General features: G+C 35.9%; 1 protein-coding gene across 4 annotated transcripts in view; it reads right to left on the reverse strand.

The window, feature by feature from the left end:
• Positions 1-202: 202 nt before the first annotated feature.
• Positions 203-22,927, reverse strand: part of SF3B1 (splicing factor 3b subunit 1) — a 32,553-nt gene continuing 9,828 nt past the window's right edge. The window contains exons 4-24 of one of the 4 annotated variants that reach the window (XM_081095343.1): positions 22,572-22,686; positions 20,660-20,739; positions 19,589-19,759; positions 16,457-16,694; positions 14,593-14,927; positions 13,142-13,339; positions 12,940-13,041; positions 12,233-12,412; positions 11,167-11,253; positions 10,772-11,042; positions 10,351-10,496; positions 10,109-10,255; positions 9,850-9,975; positions 9,178-9,399; positions 8,713-8,895; positions 8,521-8,632; positions 6,993-7,113; positions 6,550-6,681; positions 5,028-5,300; positions 2,847-3,063; positions 203-2,581 (exon numbers count right to left, since the gene is read on the reverse strand). In XM_081095343.1, coding sequence (XP_080951469.1) covers positions 2,423-2,581; positions 2,847-3,063; positions 5,028-5,300; positions 6,550-6,681; positions 6,993-7,113; positions 8,521-8,632; positions 8,713-8,895; positions 9,178-9,399; positions 9,850-9,975; positions 10,109-10,255; positions 10,351-10,496; positions 10,772-11,042; positions 11,167-11,253; positions 12,233-12,412; positions 12,940-13,041; positions 13,142-13,339; positions 14,593-14,927; positions 16,457-16,694; positions 19,589-19,759; positions 20,660-20,739; positions 22,572-22,686 — 3,615 coding nt within the window. In that variant the 3' untranslated portion in view covers positions 203-2,422. Of the gene's footprint in view, positions 2,582-2,846; positions 3,064-5,027; positions 5,301-6,549; positions 6,682-6,992; positions 7,114-8,520; positions 8,633-8,712; positions 8,896-9,177; positions 9,400-9,849; positions 9,976-10,108; positions 10,256-10,350; positions 10,497-10,771; positions 11,043-11,166; positions 11,254-12,232; positions 12,413-12,939; positions 13,042-13,141; positions 13,340-14,592; positions 14,928-16,456; positions 16,695-19,588; positions 19,760-20,659; positions 20,740-20,949; positions 22,117-22,571; positions 22,687-22,927 lie in introns of those variants that run through there. The other 3 variants (XM_081095344.1, XR_013996216.1, XM_081095345.1) reach the window with 3 other exon arrangements.

The following is a 22,927-nucleotide window of genomic DNA, read 5'->3' on the forward strand; positions in this document are numbered from 1 at the left end:
GCTCCTTTTAACCTTTTGTGGTTTAAAAGGCATCAGAAACCCATGTGGCTGCAATTTTTTCAGTTTCTTATTTCGTTTTTCAACATTAAGTTCCCTTGTTTGGAAAAACAACCCAAAGAGGTATTATTAAAATGGCCCAACCACAACGGAGTGTAGCACGATGTGTAGTACGGCAGAAACAGAGTCAACTACAATCAAAAACTGGTCTAAAGACTTTAGATATAAGTTTTATTCATTTGGTGGTACGTGATGCTCACATGGCACCATACAACAAATTTTAAAAATACAATATGAAAAAAATTGAACAGCCAAAGAGATCAATTCCATTAGAGGGCTTACAGAAAAACCAACAAGAGCCCCCAGAAAGACCCACCCACTGTTCCCTTAAGAACATTAATTTCTTCCTGTTTAAGTTTGGCTTTAAGAAACACCAAAAGAAAGTGCAAAAGGAAGTTTTTGAAAGATAATTAAACTTCACATAGCGTCTTTCACGTGTCACAAAATGCTTTCATTATTCAACAAGCATATAAAATAATGCAAATATCTGTGAGCCTCTATTTGGTCCCAACTATGAAGGTCGTAGCCTTCAGTATTTCCTTCATCTCTGTCCTCAAACTATTTGCATCAGTAAAAAGTCACGTAAGGTGACTAGTAGTCTCTTTTGCTCCACAGTGCCTCTGTCTGCAAAGCATTGAGTTTCCATAAAAACATGGGCCCAAGCAAACTGAAGTTATAGAAGTACTTGAAGTGAAAAATATAACTAAATTCCCCCAAGACTGATTTAAAGTCAAATTTTGGCTTTGAAATCTAATTGTGTTCATTTTCATGATTACTAATTACTGAAGGCCATCTGTCAGAAACTATAGAGAACAGCAAGATTTAAAGTTGCAAAAACTTCTTAGAAAAATGACTTTGGAAATCGTTTTTAGTACATACTGACCTATTGTCACAAAGTTATTTTATACAAGGAACACAAGAAGTTACAAATTCTTCCTGGAGAGTCAACTAATGCTCAATATTGATTTTGTAAGTCAGCCAATTACAAACTGTTTCTCATGTAACCTTCAAAACAGGGATCCTGGATGTTAGCAGGTCAAGAACAAACCTCCTAGTCCCCGTGCGATTTTACTTACAGTGGCAGTCTCCCACGCATGTGCTGCTGCAGAATCTTAGGTCCCCTTAAGAGTTCACAGAAGGGCTAGCATAGGGAGACAAAACAAAACAGCCATGGGTAGAAAAGGACAAAAGCCAGGAAATTAGGAAAAGCTAAAAATATACTTAAAGTACTTGCCAAATAACACTAATTATTGCCTAAATGCTTGGTTCCTCTAGAACTTAATGGCATTTCAGTCTATGCTTGACCCCTATACACCAATTTATCTAATTACTAAATGCAAAACTAAGCAGACATTTCAGCTGCTGCAACGGTGTATCACAGCCCGGAATACGTAACACGTACGGAGATGCCTCGCACCTTCCCCATTACACTGCATTAGGGGCCAGGGCAAAGGCACCTTTGCATCCCACACACTAAGCACAGTGGCTGGTACACAGTAGGTGCTCAGCAGGTACTTATTGAACACATTGTTCAGTGGCTTATGACACGGAAAAGAGCCCAAAGGCTGGCTTATTCTAGTAGCATTCCTTAGGTAGCCTCACTCCCAATAGGTAGAAAGCAGTCTTAAAAAGATCTTCTCCACTTCCTAAATGCACACTCATCAACAGCTGGACATGACTTGAATCACTTTCCTTAAACGTGCTCATAAAGCATTTTGAGAATTCAAGAGATGAAAGGCGCTATGTAAGTGCAAAATAATAATATTCAAGACAGTTCAGCAAAGGTGATATATTTTCTATGGTGATGGAACAGTTGTGCTAATTTGAGATGAACACCCCAAAAGCTACTCTTCTCATTGGCATTATCAACAGAACAGTAACACTGGACAAAGACGCCATATCACTTTATATAGTTTATATTCTGCTACTTTCTATAAACCAGGTGACAGAAAATGAAATTAAGCCATTTATTCTACACAAACCAATACTTTATCAAAGTTCCTGCATTTTACAAGTCATGTTCAAAAAACACACACAAGTTAGCATTTTGTACACAAATGTTTTATTTCTCAAACATTCCCTTTAAACACAAGGAATGAATGCTAAATCTTCATAAAGATGAATTAAAAATGAAACCCCTCCAGTATAGTGTGTGTAGTCCCTGTGTTCTTGGTCACTACTGGCATTTACTGTTTAACATCAACAACAAAGACAGGTTATTTAAAAATCATGCTACTGGATTTCTAGCTCTTCCTCTATGACCAGTTTTATGCTCATCTGCAATGTTTAAAAGTGTACATCACCAAGTCGAAGCAAGTATAAGGTGTGAAGTAGCTGTGCATTAAACACAAAATAAACAACAAAATTATAAGATATAGTCAAGTTCATAACGAATATAGGTGTTCTTATCATCATTGTAGATTCTTGGGTAATGTGCTATGAGAGCATCCTGTGAACCAATGTAGATGGAGTTGTAAATTTTCCAATACACATCTCTGACCTTCCGGGCTGGGTGAAACAAACCCTAGAATAATTAAAAAGATTACGTTATTTCAATTTTCAAAGAACATACACAACCTTAAAACAACAAACCATAAATACATGATTCCAAACACTTCACTTTAAGACAGAACAACTGCACAAAACTGCAGTGAGCAAAATCTAATTCCCCCTCCCCACAACTGTTGTCCCATGTGGCACAATGTACCCCATTAAAAATTAGGAACAGTGACTTAATTCAACTAAATTACTTTTGTCATTGAGTTATCTTTTCAAAATCTTTCACCTACCTGTAAACAATACTGCAACATTCTACATGGTCCAATAGCAACTCTCAAGCCCTCCAGGGCTCCCATAACTGCCTGGATTACATGGGGAGATGTCTCAAACACATTGGGCCATACATAGTTCAACAAGTGATTCAGCGAATCTTCACAACCAAATCCATAAACCCCCAGTGACATGTGTTGCACTACCGCACTAGCCGTCTGTCTGTGTACAAGGTCCCTGCAATGGAAAAAAAACCTCTTTGTTAGATACAGTCTTCGTTTTACTGGAAGTATTCACCACCCATTAGAAACTAACTGAAGTTCAGTGCATGGAACAGAGTCCGCCTCACACCTGACATCTGATATGGAAAGCTTTTAGAGTGACTAATGGTTCTACCTGAGAACTTCTAATGACTCAAATCTCACCAGGGCTAAAAAATAAGCCATTATTTTCTAACAGACCTTTGAAAAGAGTAAGACTGTGAGAGCCTTGTGCAGTGTATATGTTAGTAGGCTACTAAATGAACAGTAATATCGCATCTTAAACTCTATAAATTGAAAATCTTTAGAAGTAATTCAATACTGGGATAAAATAGATAACAGAATTAAAATCAAATCCCTGACCTCATATGTTCTAAGTTTCACTCAAGAATGCAATTTGGTGCCCTAACCGTTTGGCTCAGTGAATAAAGGGTGGGCATGCGGACTGAAGGGTCCCGGGTTTGATTCCGGTCAAGGGCACTACCTCAGTTGCAGGCTCCTCCCTGGACTGGGCCCTTGTCGGGGTACGTGCAGGAGGCAACCAATCTATGTTTCTCTCACATCGATATTTCTCTCAGTCTTTCCCTCTCTCTCAAAATCAATGGGAAAAATATCTTCAGGTGAAGATTTAAAATCCTATATAATAAAAGCCTAATATGCAAATCAACCAAATGGCAGAACAACCGGGACATAAAAAGGAGTTCATCTCTTTGCCCTCAAAGGTAGTAGTTAGAATATCTTAAAAGATAGAAGAAAAAAAAAATACTTGAACTTTACTAGTATCCTTATTACTTTTATCTACTGTAATAATGTTTAATATATTAAGCTTCATACATAGCAAGGCAGTATTTCTCATTAATACATTTCCCAACTAAAATATTTTTCCTTTTCACTTAGTAATTTTCGACAACTTTGTCACCCCTCCACATGATTTTTAACTTCAGTCACACATCAGTGACTGCACTCTGATGCAGACACATCTCACTGAACAATATGGAGTATGACGTACTCCTACTTTACTAGCTCCAGCTGGGCAGGCTTATAAAGAACATGATTCTTATTCTGTCCTCAGGCCTTACAAGTTCCCTGTGGTTACTTGTTGAGTCTGTTAAGTCTCCCTTTTGGAAGATCATTAATGAGTAACTTGAATCTGTAAACAAGTAACTAACTGAATGGGCTCTAATTTGAGTAACTTATTTTTCCTTTAATTACTTTTGTGTTTAAAAATTATGTTAGTCCTAGATCAGTGATGGCGAACCTATGACACGCGAACTCATTTTTTTGGTTGATTTTTCTGTTAAATGGCATTTAAATATATAAAATAAACATCAAAAATGTAAGTCTTTGTTTTACTATGATTGCAAATATCAAAAAATTTCTATATGTGACACGGCACCAGAGTTAAGTTAGGGTTTTTCAAAACGCTGACATGCCGAGCTCAAAAGGTTCACCATCACTGTCCTAGATGGTTAAAGGGATCAGGAATCTACTGTCAAATAACTCAAGCAGTAGTGTATCAGGTCACCATCTGAATAATTTGGGGCATACAATGGGAACAGTGTGGCTCTGGCCAGCTATGTTCAGTAGTTCAAAAGCCTAACAGAAATCTTTGCTTCGTCTGCAATGACAAAAGCTAAAAAGATCAGGCCTCTGCCACACCAATAAGGCCATGCTCCTCATTCTCTAATTATTATGACTAGTTATTTTTAAAATAAAAGTTGATCAATTGCTGGTCTTCAAAATGTATTTAGTCTAACATATGAAAGGAAAGGGGGCCCTTGTAGCATTTATATTATTTGAAGATAACAATAGAGTTTCATTCAGGGGAGCATTCCCCTTTAACTACATCATAACTAACAGGTCCCATAATAATTATTTCCATAAACTCTAAAATAAAGCAAGAATTATAACTATTTCTTGCACTTCATTCAAGTCACTTACCTATCCATTAAAGCATCTTCCAGTAATGGTGTGACAGCATAAATGTAGTCCTTGCCCATTTCACCGATATATTCGAACAAGAAGGAAAGGGACTTTAACACTCCGTTTTGAACATTGAGCTCAGGAACTCTGTACTCATTCATTAAGGCAGGGAGCACTGTGAAGGGTGAACATGTTTCAGCGACAATAGCTATTGCTACAGTGGTACACACTCTGTTCTGCCTTTCCTGAACTTTGAGGTTGTTTAAAAGTGTAGCCAACACATCATGAGGGCTGAAAAAAATAAATGTCAGCAAACTGTTAGATTAAAGGTCAAAACGGTTTTCAGAGGGAAAAGAACAATGCAAAGAAATGAAACTACAGTAAATAATCACTGGGAACTTAGTAATTTTATGATAAAGTACAATATTTTCAAGTCACTGGCATTGTTTCTACTTAAGAACTTCATTTAAATTAAAATGTCCCATTTTAAAGAAAAATTCAAATGTATTCACTTTCAAAAGTAATTTTGAGCCTTTAGTAAATTTCTTTAAATATAAGGAGATTTAATTAAATGGTCAGATTGATTGAGTGTTCAAACCACGGCCAGTAGAATGAGGCAACCTTACAGTAATACCCATGCCACAACACACAAAATCTTTTCCTTTTCTATCTTCCCTCCCAAATACATTTACTTAAATACTCTCCTTCTTTAAGCATTATTTGACCACAAACTTAAAGGGACACAGGGGATAAACATTAGCACAACAGATATTCATTGCGAATTTCTTGACTACATTAACGCTAAATAAATACACTGATGCCAAACGGGGTGTGGTGGAAGACTTCATCTAATATGACTTTAGCTATGTTTTATTGCTTGAAAATATTTACTCATTTACTAATGAACCACATGGTACATGTAAGTACCTCATTTTTCTACAATGACTGTAGTTTGGTTCTGACAGAAATGGAAGCAAAAAAAGCACCAACAAAAATTTGAAATTATTTTGAGAGTTGTAGTTTCCCTCTCTGAAAATAAGTGATTAAACGAAATTCAAAAACCTCCACCTGTTTTAACTCAAACTTCAATAACTGAAGGTTAGTGCATAAATAAGATACTTTCACAACTGCATTACTCACATTATGCCCTAAAAGAAATTTCTACAGAAATAGAAGCATTTTTCAACATCACAAGAGGTTTATTACAAAATAAATACGTACATACATACATACTTACATACATACATACATACATAAATACATGAATGCCCTGGCTGGTTTTGCTCAAAGGTTAGAGCGTTGGCCCACAGACGGAAGGGTCAAGGGTTCAATTCCGGGCCCTGACTCAAGGGTGTGCGGGAAGCAACCAATCGATGTGTCTCTCACATTGATGTTTCTCTTTCTCTCCCTCTTTCTATCTCCCTGCTCCTCCTTCCCTTTCACTCTCTCTAAAAACCAATAGAAAAATATCCTTGGGTGAGGATTAAAAGAATATACATATATATATGTGTGTGTGTGTATGGAAATAAATAGTACTCACCCGATGGCCTTTGCAATATAACCAAATGTGTTGACTGTGGCTCTACGAATAGCTTTTTTGTGAGCTTTTAAGAGCTCCAAAAGCTCAAAGCAAATCCTCATCCACTCCCTTGCTGAGACATATTCAGCTCCCCTAAAAAAAAAAAAAGTTAAATTTTTGTGCTGGTAAGTCTTAAAAGGTAAATTTACAAATCCAGTTCTCAAAACACAATTACCAACTCACTTTAAGCATTAAATAAAAACAATTATTCTTCAGAAAAGATAATTTAGTCTTAAAACTGTATTGCTAACCCCCCCCCCAGTACCATCCAAATTGAAATTTCACTGAAAATATTAATACTGATAACCTAACCATATATACAAACATAAGCAATGTTAAGCAAAGTAAATAAAGTGTTTAAATATGAAAACCAATACTGCTTATAAAAATGTTTAATCTCTTACCTGTCAGCAATACGCCCAACAAGATCAATACAATTCTCTTGTACTTTTTCATGCCTGTTCTTTAAGATGGGAGTGAGTCTAGGCAGCAGATCTTTAATTGGTGGAGTCATCTTATGCATACCTATTTAATAGAGCCAACGCACTGTCAATTAACATTTGAACCGCAATCTCTGTCCATTTTACCTTTTACTTAGCAATATAATACATGTGGCCAGGCATAAATATAAACTTACAGCTGCCTATGAAAAGAAAAAAGCCCAGATTCTGACCAGACTTAGAATTGTCATTAACTCTTCATTAACAATTTCTGATTATGCATAGAAATGAAAGAAATTAGTGAAGTGATTTAAAGAATGATGGATATTCAACAAAAAAAAAGTTTTATTTGGTTCTGAAATGTATTTTGTACACTGACATTTAAATATGGGGACAGCTTATGTTCCAGCCATACACAATGTAAGCCAGAGGTAGACATGTAAATTAAAGCAAAATTTTCCAGAAAGGGCCCCCTTACCCTTTAACTGCAAAACAAACAGATCTCCAGTCTCCCTGCAATGCAGGGCATACTTGGGTGGTATTTACACCTACGAAGAGAGAAAAAAGGAGGCAGCTGGCAGGGGCTCCTGCTCTAACTAAAATTGCTTGCTCTGATTCTCTCTCCATTGCTTTTCCCATGTTTCCCTCACCAACAATATGGTTCACAACTTCCTGCAAACTAGAGCCCCATAAGTGGCCAAGTAACTGATTTTTGGCCAAGTAGCTACTTTAAGTATAGAGGACAGGACTGAACTGGGGATTATATGTAAGTGCAATAGTTCAAAGATGTCCTATATTGCATAAAAACCCCTTACTAAAAGGAAACAGTGGCTTTCACAGCCAGCTATTTTAACTTCCTGCCCTACAGAAGTTACTTTTGCAATAGTCATATTCAATTATAATGAAGGATTAAACACAAAAGACCATTTATTTCAGCACACTGAACTTAAAAAATAAAATACCCAGAAATAAATGTAATATATTTGTTTTTAGTTTGGGTTAGAAAACTGAATGGATAAAGAATTGGATATAAATAAAAACAAGATAAACAACTTGAACAATTCACTTTTCTCCCTGGTTATGTTCCTAACCCTTGAAAGAAAGCAGAAAACCTGCCATCAGCACTTATTAATTCAAGGTTGAATAGATCTATACTTTGTTCAAAAAACTAAATTAAAACGTCAGCGTTGTCCTCCTGCCCCCAAATATATTTCAGGCAAGACACTTTCTGAGCTGTGACTACCCCACCTCTCCTGTAGGTCCTAAATCTGCCCGCTTTTCTCTTTTAAAGTGGAATATAAATGGGTTTGGGAGATAAGACTATTGTGACATCACCCCCTGACTTAACTATAATTTTGAAGTACTTTTTAAAAAGGTACCGGAAATCATTACTCAACCCGCAAGTATAATTCTATAATTTACTTAAAAAATAAATGAAAGAAAGTTAAAAACCAAAACAAAAAAATTCTTACATGACCAGCAAATTCCATACCTATTACATTCACAATGGCCTTCAGTGCTCCAAGAATGCTGCCCAGTACTTCAGGGTACTCTTCCCCCAAATACTCATACAAAACAACACCCAAGTGCCCCATCAACTTTTCCTGTAATACATAATGTTAAAAAGTTACTATTCACATTAAACTGTACGGTGAAGAAGTAAGTATCTGACATAAAAGTTTACCTCTTGGCATGTCTTCATAACAACAGCAGTTCGAGAGATCAAGTCAGCTGCCTGTTGCCTAACTTTTGCGGATTTGTTATTTAAACGCCACAAAACTGTACCACAGATCTGAGGCAAGTAAGGTTTCACCCGTTTGCCAAGTGCATTGACCACTGTGCCAAATCCGTTCAACATTACTGAGTCCTAAAAAAAAAACAAAACGAAAACTAAATTCTTAAAAGCTACATTCATTGGGAACTAGAATTTAGTTTGTGACTAAAAGGTTGAAATGTACTGATATTCAGTTTTTAACAAAATGATATGTGAAAATTTAAGGTAGAATATTTCCACATAGCTAACTGAAAGAGAACACGAACATTTAAAAATTATTTCAAATTCAATTACTCTCTAGTTATGTGCTGGTAAACAACATGCTTTTTTATAGTATGAAAGTCAATGGTAACTTGTCCTAATTAGTATCATTACCTCTGTAGTCTGTTCTTGAAAAGCATAAAGAATGCCATCAATCAGTTGTTCTTCAAGTTTGTGATCAATATCTGCTGCTCCCAAGTTGCCCATAATCTTCTCAATGGTTTCCATCACCATTTTTCTGTACTGTTCAGCTTCGTCTTTCAGATCATCCACGATCCTGGATATAATTTCTGCTGCTCCTACTTTGTTAGCCAGCTCCACAGTGGTATCAACTAACTAAAGGGGGGGAGAGGCGGCATTGAATTTATTGTTCTTTGGAAATAGACAACATGAAAAGCAAAAGTTCTAAAAAAACTATTCAGCTAGTGAGCATGCTGAGAACTATCAACTCCTATTTCTAAAACTTAAGAGAAAGATAACCAAAATAATTTACACTTGCATCTAAGTCGAGGTGATTTAAGGTATTACATTCACATTTCCCCAGCCAGACCAAGCATTTCATTAATTAGACAAAGACATCAATTCAGAGTTGGGTTATGTACACTAGAATGCACAATCAATATGGAACTTACCTGACTGACTAAAACCCATCTCCTTTCACAATCAAGCACACACAAACTATGAGGTAATCAGGGCAAAAAAATAGTATGTAACATGCATTCAAACTAACTAAAAAATTAAGTTAGTTGAAAGGATTTTAATTTTTTTTTTACAATGAAAACTTACCTGTCGATAATTTCTTCTATCTAAAGCCATTCTGTGTTGCCAGAAATGTTTAAAAAAGGGAGGAAGAATCTCTGTTTTAATGTAGTTTGCTTCGACACCATCTGTTCCACAGCACTGCTTCACCACCTAAAAGGTTAAAAACAATAATTGTAAACACAGTCCTGGTTTACTATGTAAGGTTTTTTTAAAACTCTCTTTGAACCATAAAACACACCCAATTTAGATGAACAAACCTGGAACAATAATTTGGGACAATTACCTTCAGCACAATTTTCTTCATTTCTTCATCAGGAGATTGGAATTCTCGAATAAGGATTAACATCACTTCTCTAGTATAGTAGTTGGCATATTCTGCATCCATGAGAGGAATAAGATACCCAATAGCCTTTAAGAAGGCAGCCAGACCCTATTTTAAAATAAACATATATATACTTAGTAAATTGGAATTAAGTTGTGTTAGCTTCAACGAGTAGGAAAAAGAAATCTAACTGGTGGCTCTACCTTTCCTCTGTGTTGGCGGATACCCTTCCATAGAGGCTTCAACACAGAATCAAAAGATTCGATACCATAAGGAGTTGCTGCTTCAGCCAAGGCAGCAATGGCCAACGCACTAATGGTCCGAACTTTCTGCTGCTCATCCACAAGACCTATAAAACCAAATACAGGTTTTAACTAAGCAACAATATTACTTAATTTCCACATAATCTAGCAATATAATCTAACTGCAGAATCTGTTCACATTAGACAAAATTAGGCAAAAGCGGTAATAAACTGCAAACTATTAGCAGATAATATTTTAAATCCCATTATAAACTTTATGGTGATTATGCAGTTAAAGACCTTCCATTAATCACTCCAAATCAGGAATACAAATTTAGGACACCTGTCTTATAAAGATAGACAAATTTATATAACAACTTACCGTGTTCAATGATTTCAACTAGACTTCTCAGATGTGGCAAGATGGCACAGCCCATAAGAATAGCGATCTGCTGTACAATCTTAATACCAGTGTGTCTCGCTTGCCAGGACTTCTTGCTTTTGCACACAGCTTTTAAGAAGGGCAATAGTGAAGGAATGCCCAGGGCAGAAGCTACAACAGCAAAAGCTCTAGCTGTTGTGTTACGAACATATTCATCCATATTATCTATATCGGGTCTCATGGTAGAGATCATAGTAGCCAGACCAGCAGCCTAAAAGGTAAGAAAAAAGGATAGTCATGGGCTGATAACATTAACCCTCAACCATTTCTTTGCAAATCAAATAATCCCATCTACAGATACAAAACTTTCTCCTCTAGAAATAGAATGCAAATACCTTTGCCAAATTAGAAATAATCTCTCGGCCTTCCACTCTAGCATAGTAATCTTCATCAATCAGCAATGGTTCAATGACCACAAGGATCTGAAAAAGAGAAAGAACTGAATTTCCACACCAATTACCGATGCCACCCTTGTAATAGAATTAAATTTAGGAAAATTTGTTAAAGCATGTCATTTATGTAGTCTAAAACCACAAGCATATAGAACTCATTTTACTAGAAAATTTACTTTGTTCTTTAAAAAGCCATGCATCTGCACTTTTTAATTCTACTGGTTTCAGAGAGAGGAAGAGAGAGGGAGAGAGATGGAAACATCAATGATGATGTACTAGGGGAGATGATCGTGACCTCCTGGTTCATGGGTCAATGCTCAATCACTGAGCACACGGGCTGGGCTGCACTTTAGAATTCTAATCCATAACTGCCACAAGCAAAAACAAATGTTTAACACTAAAAGCCATGCTATCAAAACAAATTTTCTCATCCTAATCTAGTATCAATCAAGCAAATAAAAAAAATGAGTAGTAATATGAACCCATTTTAGTAAAGAGGGCAAAATGTTACGTCTACCTATACACATATTTTTGTATGTGTGATACATGCTTGGGAAAAGAAAAATGTCTGGGAAGACATATAAATTGAACATTGATAACTCTGTCTTGCAAGCCGGTAAAATTTCCCTTTTTATTGTAAACATACAGCATTAGCTATTGCTTTTATAAGAAATTTTAAATTGCACAAATACATTTAAGTTGGTAAAAAAAACTTCATTAATTCCTTTCATATTAAAAATATCAAACCAGCCTTAGCCGGTTTGGCTCAGTGGATACAGCGTCGGCCTGCGAACTCAAGGGTCCAGGTTCAATTCCAGTCAAGGGCATGTACCTTGGTTTCGGGCACATCCCCAGTAAGGAGTGTGCAGAAGGCAGCTGATCAATGTTTCTCTCTCATCGATGTTTCTAACTCTCTATCCCTCTCCCTTCCTCTCTGTAAAAAATCAATAAAATGTTTTGTTTTTTTTAAATATCAAACCACTAGAAACACTACTTGAGAACAACAAACCTTATGCACATATGGTCGAACTAAGTCATCCAGTTTGTATAATATTCTATCAATAACTTTGACAAGCAAATGACGTTCTTGATCCTCAAGTGTAGGAGACATCAATAGAGGAAGGATCTGATTAAACAAAGGACCAGCTCCAAATTCACGAGCTTTATCAGTAATCTGACGCAATGCAGCCTGGGGGAGAAAAAGAATAAAAGGTGTTTCTTTGTAATTAAGCATTTAGAACAAGCCAATTAATCCATAATTGTCTGTAACTTAATCTTTACAGGCATTTTACAGAGTAGCTTAAGTTCATTCCCATTAAAATTACTCTGAAGTGTGAATTCCTATAACAGAAGTTCAATGTTTCAGTTAATAAAAGGTAACAGAACAATGGCCACTGGAGTTATAAAATTCCTTAATCTCCCTATAAAAGATTACCCACCCATCTTCAAGCCATATAGGATACTATTACAATTCCTCATACAATCCCACTAATTTGCTTGAGTCTTCAGCATGTTTTAAATGCCTTAGGACAAAAAAAGAGAATCTCATTTTTCAATATCTCTATTAGCATAAAATTCCTTGATTAAAAAGCTAGGTCCTTCTTATTACATATCTTTATTTCACTCATACTATGGCCTTGGTAAAGCTGAAGAAGTTAATACATTTCTAAACATAAAATTATAATTAAGACGATGACTTAATGAATTGGCACTTACCTTTCTCATTGGAGGTGTACCATTCTTAATTTTTAAAAGCAATTTCATGATTTTTCTCTCTTTTTGCTCTTCTGGACTAAGTGTTGATTCATCAACATCAACCTAATATAGTAAAAAGAAAATAATTTAAAGTTGGACTGAGATATGATGACTTAAAATCCCTAAATAAAGGTATTATTTTATTTTTACTATTATCACTTACCAAAAGTTTATCAAAGTACTGAATATCATCAGGTTTTAAAAAGGGAAGGTTTCCTGATGGTTGGTCGTTGACACTTTTCATAGTTCTGTCTTCAGTTTGCATGTGGAAACCAGTCATACCACCCAAAGGTGTTGGAGTGGCTGTGAGCTTTCGAGCTGGAGTTCGAATAGGAACATAACCAGCTGGAGGAGGAAGTACCTAAGACAGTTAAAAAGACAGTTTAGGATTTTCTTGATTAAAGATGAATGTAATGAATAACATTTGCACTTTAAAAGTATTTTACAGTTTATTAGCTAGGAAGCTTTTTGCTTGGAGATAGGAATTACTACTATCGATCCCATTTTTCTATCTTGATTTTAAGTTTAAAGTATATATGACAAATACTCATATTTCTCATCTGTTAATAAAACTTAAGTATATTAGAACTGTGGGAAATTTAGGAAAATGAAGCATATTATAAAATTCTGATCACTTTCAAACATTAACATATATAAACATGTTGGTTTTAATAATAAAACAAAAATCATGACACCAAAATCAAGTCTTAAATATTTAAGTTGCTTTACGGAAATCAAATAAATGCATGCAAACTAAAAACATTTACCAAAGCCTTGTAAAATACACACCATTTGAATAAGTCAAAGAAATTTCACTGAAGATTCACTAAAGAGGATTTTTTCCCTCCTATTTCTATTAAGGAAATCAATGACTGCAATTGACAACACAGGCAGTCAACACAGGTGCAGGATGTCTACACCCACTTTATGGGTGACTACAAAAAGTTATAAAGCAGAAATTCATAATACTTAAACACCTTACAACAAACCTAGTAAGGGGGAAAAGACATATGAACTGTTAAAAAGCAATGGGCAATGGCAGAAAAGGCTCTGAAAAGGCCATAAATGATGTAAGTTCCAGCCCTGGTTATGACACCATCTACATGCCCAGACTGCCTTCAGACTAGCAAATGGTGATCCTTGAGCCCCAGGGACCTAGAAAATTTTATAGTTAAAAATAAACTTCAAATTGCTATGGTAAAGAGAGAATATTCTGTGTTCACTGGCAATCCATGAACTTGTTACATACACAAAATCTTGTGAGGCACCAAGTTAAAGAATCCTAACCCAATGTGAGCTTAATCCTGGGATCACTAATAAACTGAAGCAGCAAGCTATTCCATACCCCCAAATCGGCATTTCTCAAAGTATATGGTCTTAGAAGTCCAGGAGATTTCTCACCTTCCAAAAGTAATAAAAAGTTCCATGTAATTTATTTTCACTCTTATTACTTTTTGGAACTGAAATATACTTGGAAACAGCTAAAAGAATGTAATGATAGTAGTAAGTTTAGACAAGGCCAGTGCAAACCTGACTTATGAATTTCTTGAAAGAATACTTAAAATTCCTATTTTATATCCTAAAAACCACCACATTCATATTCCATGTTATTACCTTATATCCTTCTGGAAACATAGCATCTAATTCTTCATCAGAAAGTGGGCGATTTCTCTCATCAATTTCTCTCTCCCAACGCCAAGCCTGAAGCTGTTCAGGAGTCATACTCATTATGTGACCTGGAGTAGGGGTAGCCATGTTCATGGCTGGTGTGCCAATTGGTGTTTTCCCCGGGGTCAGAACAGGAGTGCTTCCACCCATCTGACTAGCTGGTGTTTCATCCCAACGTGATTTCCTTTTACTGGCTCCAGGAGTGGGTGTTTCACCAATTGAATCTCCACCTCGATCTGTTCGAGGCGTCTCAGCCCATCCACTTCCATGCCCAGGAGTATCTTAAAAAAAAAAAAAAAAAAAAAAAAAAAGTGTTAATGTCTAAAGTTTTAAGCATCAAAAATTTACTTTTTATTCTCAAACAGCTAACATACTCAAGGTGATCAATTTCAAAAGCAGAATATTCCTAAAATGCAGGCCCATTTTAGGTTTAAATGTTTCATATTTATCCTCCCCCTTCACTAATTTTTGTTCCTTTTCCACTGACTATAGAAACAATACCTAGCAAACATTAAGAAATGGGAAAACAAAGTATTTTTTAACCACCCTTAATATCACAACCACTCTTTTCATTTCCCCATACAGCTGAGATATACAGCTGAGCTTGTTTTGTGTGTAAATTCTATATTGCTTCTTTCATCCATTGCATGGCAAGTTCTCTCCCATATCATTAAATATTCTGCAAATAAATTTTTTAAAAATATTTTTATTGATTTCAGAGAGGAAACGAGAGAGATAGAAACATCAATGATGAGAGAGAATCTTTGATTGGCTGCCTCCTGCACACCCCAACTGGGGATCGAGCCTGCAACCTAGGCATGTGCCCCTGACCAGAACAGAACCCAGGATCCTTCAGTCCACAAGCCAACGCTCTATCCATTGAGCCAAACCAGCCAGGGCTGTAAATAAATTTTAATACAGCAGATGTACTACGAAATCTTAACTTGCCACAGCTCTCATAAACAGTTAAAGAAATATGGCTTTAAAGGGTTAATACAGCCGAAACCGGTTTGGCTCAGTGGATGGAGTGTCGGCCTGCGGACTCAAAGGTCCCAGGTTCGATTCCGGTCAAGGGCATGTACCTGGGTTGCGGGCACATCCTCAGTGGGAGATGTGCAGGAGGCAGCTGATCGATGTTTCTCTCTCATTGATGTTTCTAACTATCTCTCTTCCTTCCTCTCTGTAAAAAATCAATAAAATATATTTTTAAAAAAATAAAATAAAATGAAAAAAAAATAAAGGGTTAATACAAAAAAAGACTTGGGAAAAGTCATAAATACAGAAAGTAGAACAGAGTTTAAAGAGACAAAAATGGGGAGTTATTACTTTATGGATATGGAATTTCTGTTTGGGATGATGAAAAAGTTCTAGAAATGAATACTGGTGATGGTTGCACAACACTGTGAATGTACTTAATGCCACTTACTTGTACACTTAAAATGGTAAATTTCATGTTATATATACTTTACACAATAAAAAAAAGGTTATGACCTACAAACTTTACTTCTTCCTAATGTTTTTCTTAAATTTTAAATCTCCTCAAGAAAGGAAAAGAATTAGGCATTTGATCTGCTCAGTTGTTTTTTTAAGTATTTATTGTTCAAAGTATTACATATGTCCCCTTTTATCCCTCCATTGACCCCCTTCTAGCCCACCCCTGCCACCTGCCCCACTGCTCAGCTATTCATCTATCCCTAAAGCAGCAGGTTATTTGCTTATCTAACCAGAATAGAACAGATTTGGAGCTATAAATACACCACTCATCAAGTCAGTATTTCACCCAAACAATGCCAGACTCCAGTAGAAGTACCTCTTTCCGTCTTGGGGGTCTCATCCCATCGGTTTTTACGAGCACTGGAAGTTGCGCCTCCGTGGCCTGGTGTTGCATGGCCTGGTGTATCCCCACGTCCAGGAGTAGCAGCTCCCGCTGGTGTGTGACTTGGTGTAGGATCCCATATTTTTGAGCCTGGGGTTGCTCCAGGAGTCTCACTTCCCTTTGCACGACCTGGTGTCTCATCCCATCTTAAGGAAGGGGTATGTCCAGGGGTCTTAACAGAACAAACACATTTTATTTCACACAGCTACACACCCACATAAAAATAACTAAAAAATTTCTGTTAGATTTTAAATGTGATCTCACTTATATGTGGAATCTAATGAACAAAATAAACAAACAAAACAGAAACAGACTCATAGATACAGAGAACAGACTGACAACTGTCAGGGGAGGAAGGTGGGGGGCAGGGTCAACGGTATGATGATTACCAGAGGGAAAGGGGGCTAAGGAAGGTAGAAGAGGGTAAATGGGAGATAAATGATGATAATGAAAAAAGACTTGATTTGGGGTGGTAATCACAATAAAATATGTAAGACGTTGTATTATAGAATTGTACACTTGAAACCTATATAACTTTATTAACCAATGTAACCCCAATAAACACTAAAAAAAATTTTAACAAATGCTTTAGTTCCTTTCTCCATAATTTGTTAAATTTATTTATTTATTTATATTTATTTATTAATACTCATCAGAGGATCTTTTATTTATGTCTTTTATTTTTTTTTGTTAAGCCTCACTGAGGACACTTTTCCATTGATTTTTAGGTAGAGTGGAAGAGGGAAAGACAGGGAGAAACATCGATGTGAAACACACCGATTGACCGCCTCTGACCAGGGCCAGGGCCAGTGAAAGAGAGAGAAACATCAATGTGAGAGAAACACGTCAATTGGCTGCCTCCTGCATGGGCCCAGAATAAGGCCCGGGGCCAGGGAGAAGCCTGCAACTAAGGTATGCACCCCTGACCGGAATTGAACCCAGGACCCTATGGTCTGCAGGCCAACGCTCTATCCCAAGCATGTCAAACATGTGGCCCATGAATATTTTTGTAGCCCAGCCAATGTAACGGTATGTAAGAAACGTTTCAATAAAAATTTCATAACTTAATTTTTTACAATATCCTGTTACGCATAATTATTACAGCGTTCACTAATAACTGATTACTATAATCGTGTTGCATTCATATCCCTTCCGCACAGGCACACCATTTCTCTCCACTAATACCAGCAGCGAATATTTTAGCAGCCACGTCATTAGTCTTGTACTGGCTTGTTTGGTGTGCACAACAGGAAGTATTTCACTTTCGGAGAACATGAAAAATAGGTTTATTTGTGTTACGCTTATTAATCTGTGCAGTTATTCAGTGTTTGGTAAGTTAATGTTCAAGAAAAAAATATTAATTAAAATGTTCTATTATTTTATGTTAACAATGGCTCATGTATTTCAGCCCTTTGTAGTCAGCATGTCTCTTATCAAAATAAACCTACGTTTCTGTGAAAATTGAAGCTTTTGTTTTTTTGCGGCCCACATAAACTTAAACCTTGTTTATTTGGCCCATGTTAGCCTTTTGATCTTGACATGCTTGCTCTATCCACTGAACCAAACCGGCTAGAGCTATTCTCTATAATTAAAAGTTAGAATAGATTATCATTCTGTTTAAAAGATATGTACTTTCAAAAAAGAAAAATAAATAATACGTTCTTTCTAGCAAATACGTTTACGACTAACCACAATTTAAAGTTTTAATTTGGAGCAGTGAAGGAAGCCCTTATTTTAAAAATATTGCATTCTAAGTATGAAACTTAGTTTTGCCATTACTAGCTCCGTGACTTTGGGAAAGGCACAAAGGTTTCTCTGTCTAGATCTGCAATCAAAGAATTTCAGTATTATATAAGTAGTTCTCAAACCTACTGAATTTTCACCAAGAAACACTATTTTTGTGTTTTCCTTCATTCTGTGTTTATATATTTGATTAATATAAGACATTTTGGATCATGTGGGTAATTACAGCTAAATATTGCAACACAATTTCAATCCTTAAGATTAATTTATATTTACGATCACATTTGCATTACTCCTCTAACTGATGCTAGCAAGATCGGTGAAAAAAAATTGGAAGTGGATTTAAGTAATCAAAGGTTCCACAGCAATTTACATCGAGAGACTAAATAGTAAGGGAGGATGGAAGATAAGCAAGTGATAGCAAAAGAGACTGCACAGTACAGACAATACCATATGTAGCAACACATTAGGTGATTCAGTGTGATTTGTATTTAAATAATGACATAAATATTCTATAGGTTTTGTACTATACTTTCTATGTATTTGTTTTAAAATTGGATGCTCTACCCGACATTAAGAGTTCTAGCTATGCCAAAACCGGTTTGGCTCAGTGGATAGAGCGTTGGCCTGCAGACTGAAGGGTCCCGGGTTCGATTCCGGTCGGGGGCATGTACCTGGGTTGCGGGCACATCCCCTATAGGAGATGTGCAGGAGGCGGCTGATCGATGTTTCTCTCTCATCGATGTCTCTAACTCCCTATCTCTCTTCCTCTCTGTAAAAAAATCAATAAAATATTAAAAAAAAAAAAAGTTCTAGCTAGCTTTGTTTGCAAACTTGCATAAATACAGTAAATTTAAAACTCGTTATTTTTCCCTTTAAAAAGATTCTATGTATTAGTTAGGGTTGGGAAATTTTCCATTAGGTGAGTAAAGCACGTAATTTGTTCAAAATGTTGGCACCTTGATCTTCCAGAACTATAAGAAAATGTATGTCTGCCCTAGCCAGTTTGGCTCACTGGATAGAGCATTGGCCTGGGGACTGAAGGGTCCCAGGTTCGATTCTGGTCAAGGGCATGTACCTTGGTTGCGGGCACATCCCCAGTAGGGGGTGTGCAGGAGACAGCGGATCGATATTTCTAACTCTCTATCCTTATCCTTTCCTCTCTGTAAAAAATCAATAAAATATATTTAAAAAATATGTGTGTGTGTGTGTGTCTATCTGTTTCTTAAGCCACCCAGTCTGCTATTGTCATGAAAGCAGACAATACATTTCATGTGAGAGAAAAAAAAATTATAATAGTATTAAAAAATACAATGTAACCACCTCTGCTTGATCCCAACTTGACAGCTTTTTGGGAGTGGCACCAGGAGTCTGATCAGCTGTTTGATCCCAACGGCGTTTTCGTTTTGAGGGAGGCTGGGACGCTGCTGCTCCATTGACGACTTTCAGTTCTCCAGCTTTAGCTTTCTCTGCTAGTTGTTGCCTAATTTCTCTCTGAAAATAATTGAATAATCACTGAGTATCTTTAAAACGTTTTCAACATATTTTCATATCATTAGTACAAACATTTCTATTTAACGTCATGTCATTCTTCACTCACTCTCCTTCCTATGCTAGTGGTAGTCCTGGTCTTATTTTCCCTCTTCTCTGTATTTCGTTTCATACAATGTCCTTCTGCACAGTAGATGAGCAAGTACAGAATTTATAACAGAGCACCCTACTCTAGACAGTGAAGCAAATCTTCAGCCAATGGTAGAGAACTAAAATGCTTCCATTGAAAAAAAGTTTTATTTAAAACTCATATAAACAGCAAATCAGAATATGTAACAAGGTAGAAAAGTGGTAAAAAGTGAAAAATTTTAAATTATGATTTTAATTATGTAAATATTATATATAACATCCCAACAAATGCATTTAATTTCCATCACCCCACTTAATTTAGACAATTCATTATGTATTCATAATAAAGTTATGAAGGCTAACTACTGAAACAAAATGAAGCAATTTCTGTAAGCCAGCAGGAATTCTTCAGAATTCTCCAACCATATCCAAACTCAATTTTATGGGAGAATTAGAGGTTTTTCAAGGAATGGTTTAGCTACTTGGCTTTCTCCTTACACACTGGCTTCAGGTACACACTATCATCCTCCCCACGGAAACAGTCACTAGAAGAAACATATGTGTGTGTATGGCCAAGGGGCAGAGACTAGAAAAGGACAGAAAAAAAGCTCAACACGGGAGGTGGTCGAATTTTGGGTAAGGTTCTGTCTCAGCTTTACTTTTATTAATAATACTGAATTACTTGTTCAGCAAATGAAAAGGAAATGTAAGTCTCTCAATCTCAGCTTTATTTCTAGTCTTTCACAACCATTAAAATAAAGAGCAGGTTCATACCTCTTCTTTAGTCAAATGCTGCTCTCGCATTACATCCATGTAAGTTCTAGCATTCATTTTAGGATCAGGGGTCTTCCCTCCTGCAGAAAAGAACAGCAACAGGACAAGAGTACAATAAATAAACTATAATTAGGTTCAACTGATTTATCTGCCCTGCTCTAATATTATGTTATTCCATATCATTTAATTTATTTTTTGATGGAAAACTTTTTAATAATTATACATCTTACTTTTTATTGAGTTTGCTGATCAATTTAACCTGTTTGAACACAAACATCTACAGCAGTTTAAAACAAATATTTTAATGCATATAAAAGCAAAATGACAGCACAGTTTAGTCTTCAGAAGTGATGGGTTCCTGGGTTGCTAATCCGGAATACGTACACTTTCGTGCCTTTGTCTCCATCAGCAGTTCTGACTTCAAGCAGCAGAATAGAAGCCTAGAAAATTATCTCTTTACCATTAGTAACACTTTGGAAAGATATTTATATTCAAAACATTACCTGTTGCAAGCTGTTAAAATCCTAACTACAAATAACTATAACTAGGTAAGTTCTTCATACAATGTTCTAAAGCAGTTATAGTTTAGCAAATCTGATTTTTTAAAATATACCTATAATCTTATTCTCATGTCAGGTTACTAAAAAAGGGCTTCATGCTTGTTAAAGTTTTGTTGACCCAGAAACATTTTTATCTTTAGAAAGTATGATTACAAATGAAAATATATTACTTGAATATATTACTTTCTACCAGTTATTATGATGCACATAGAAGAGAAGTGGCATACAAAGAGATGTGTTAGTCTCTTGGTTCAAGTTTCAGTATTTGCTTTTCAAACTTCAAAATATCTTAAAGAAGCCCAAACAGTATATAACAAGATTCACAGAGGAACACTATGTTTTATAAAATGTGATAATTAGCTATACGGTAGTATAGCATCACAATTTAAGAAAAATAAAATAATAAAATTCTAAGACATTTCCTATGCTGAAGATCATGCCCAATTGGTAGTGTCATTCTTTCTGACACTAGCTCTGATAAGACTTCCTTTGGAATACTTTTTCACCATAATCTAGAGAGGATGTGTTGAACTGCACCCTTAAGAATGCAGACAGGACTGGCATATAGCAGTACTGCTGTAGGAAAGAAATTAAGGACAGTTAGTATGGGCCTGTGAATTCTGACATACATGTTTAAATCAATTACAATTATGCAAGTAAAAAAAGAATATCCCTACTAATTCATGCAGGCTGAAAGTCTAATTTGTAAACCTGCAGCAGAATCTCAATTTTAAAAAACAGGCACCTAATTTTGATTTTGAAACTCACCCGAGGAAAGCATCCATCAGGCTCACTATGCCCCCTGTGCTGACCTGCACACTAAAATTAGCAAAACAGACTCCAACTATTAAAAATATCAAAGCCTTTGTATACATACTTTTGTTTTAATTTTAAGTATGCTTAAAGCAAAGTAGGTGCACTTACTAAACTATATTTAGAGAAATATGAGGGGAGCTCTAATGTGAGAAAGTTTCTCAAAAGTAACAATCCTAAAATCTAGGATTTGGAATGAAAACTTTCAAGAATTTGAAAGTATTTTGACCAGAAAAACACATTTGTTCCAAGTATAGAAAGCGTACCCAAAACAAAAGTAAAAGAAAAACCTTTAACCCTTTGCGTTTCTATGGCATTGGCTCATTATTTTCTTGTCCTTCTACCTGGAAAGAAAACTTGTATTATAAAGATGAAGAATATGGCATCTTTGACTTCAACCAAATCTATACACATCTATAATAAGGGGGATTTTTAAAAAGAAAAGCAAATTCATAAGCATGCCAAAAAAAATCAAAGGGCTAAAGAGAGCTTAATACAAGCAAATTCGTGAATACTAAAGAAAAGTGGGAAAGAATTACCATCTGCAAAAGGATCAAGACGCTCTGGGGAAATTATCATGGTCCGCCTGTGCTTTTTGTATTCATCTTCCCGGTCAGCAATCTTTGGAGGTCGGTGCTCAGCAAATGGATCATACTGAAAAGAGGGATGTCCAACTTAATACCCACTTTATTAAAAAACCAAACAGAATATCTTAAACAAAAAGCGGAACATTATAAAACATGTAAAATGTTTAATAAATGCCTATTAATAAAAGAAATATTAATTTTAGAGATAAGTATTAATATGAAAAAATAAGTAACATAGAAATGAAAAAAATACCCATCCGTATTTCCATAGTTCAAGTCTTCATAAAATGATTACCTTTATAAAATTT

This window comes from Myotis nattereri (assembly GCF_964212035.1).
Source record: "Myotis nattereri genome assembly, chromosome: 7".
NCBI lineage: Eukaryota > Metazoa > Chordata > Mammalia > Chiroptera > Vespertilionidae > Myotis > Myotis nattereri.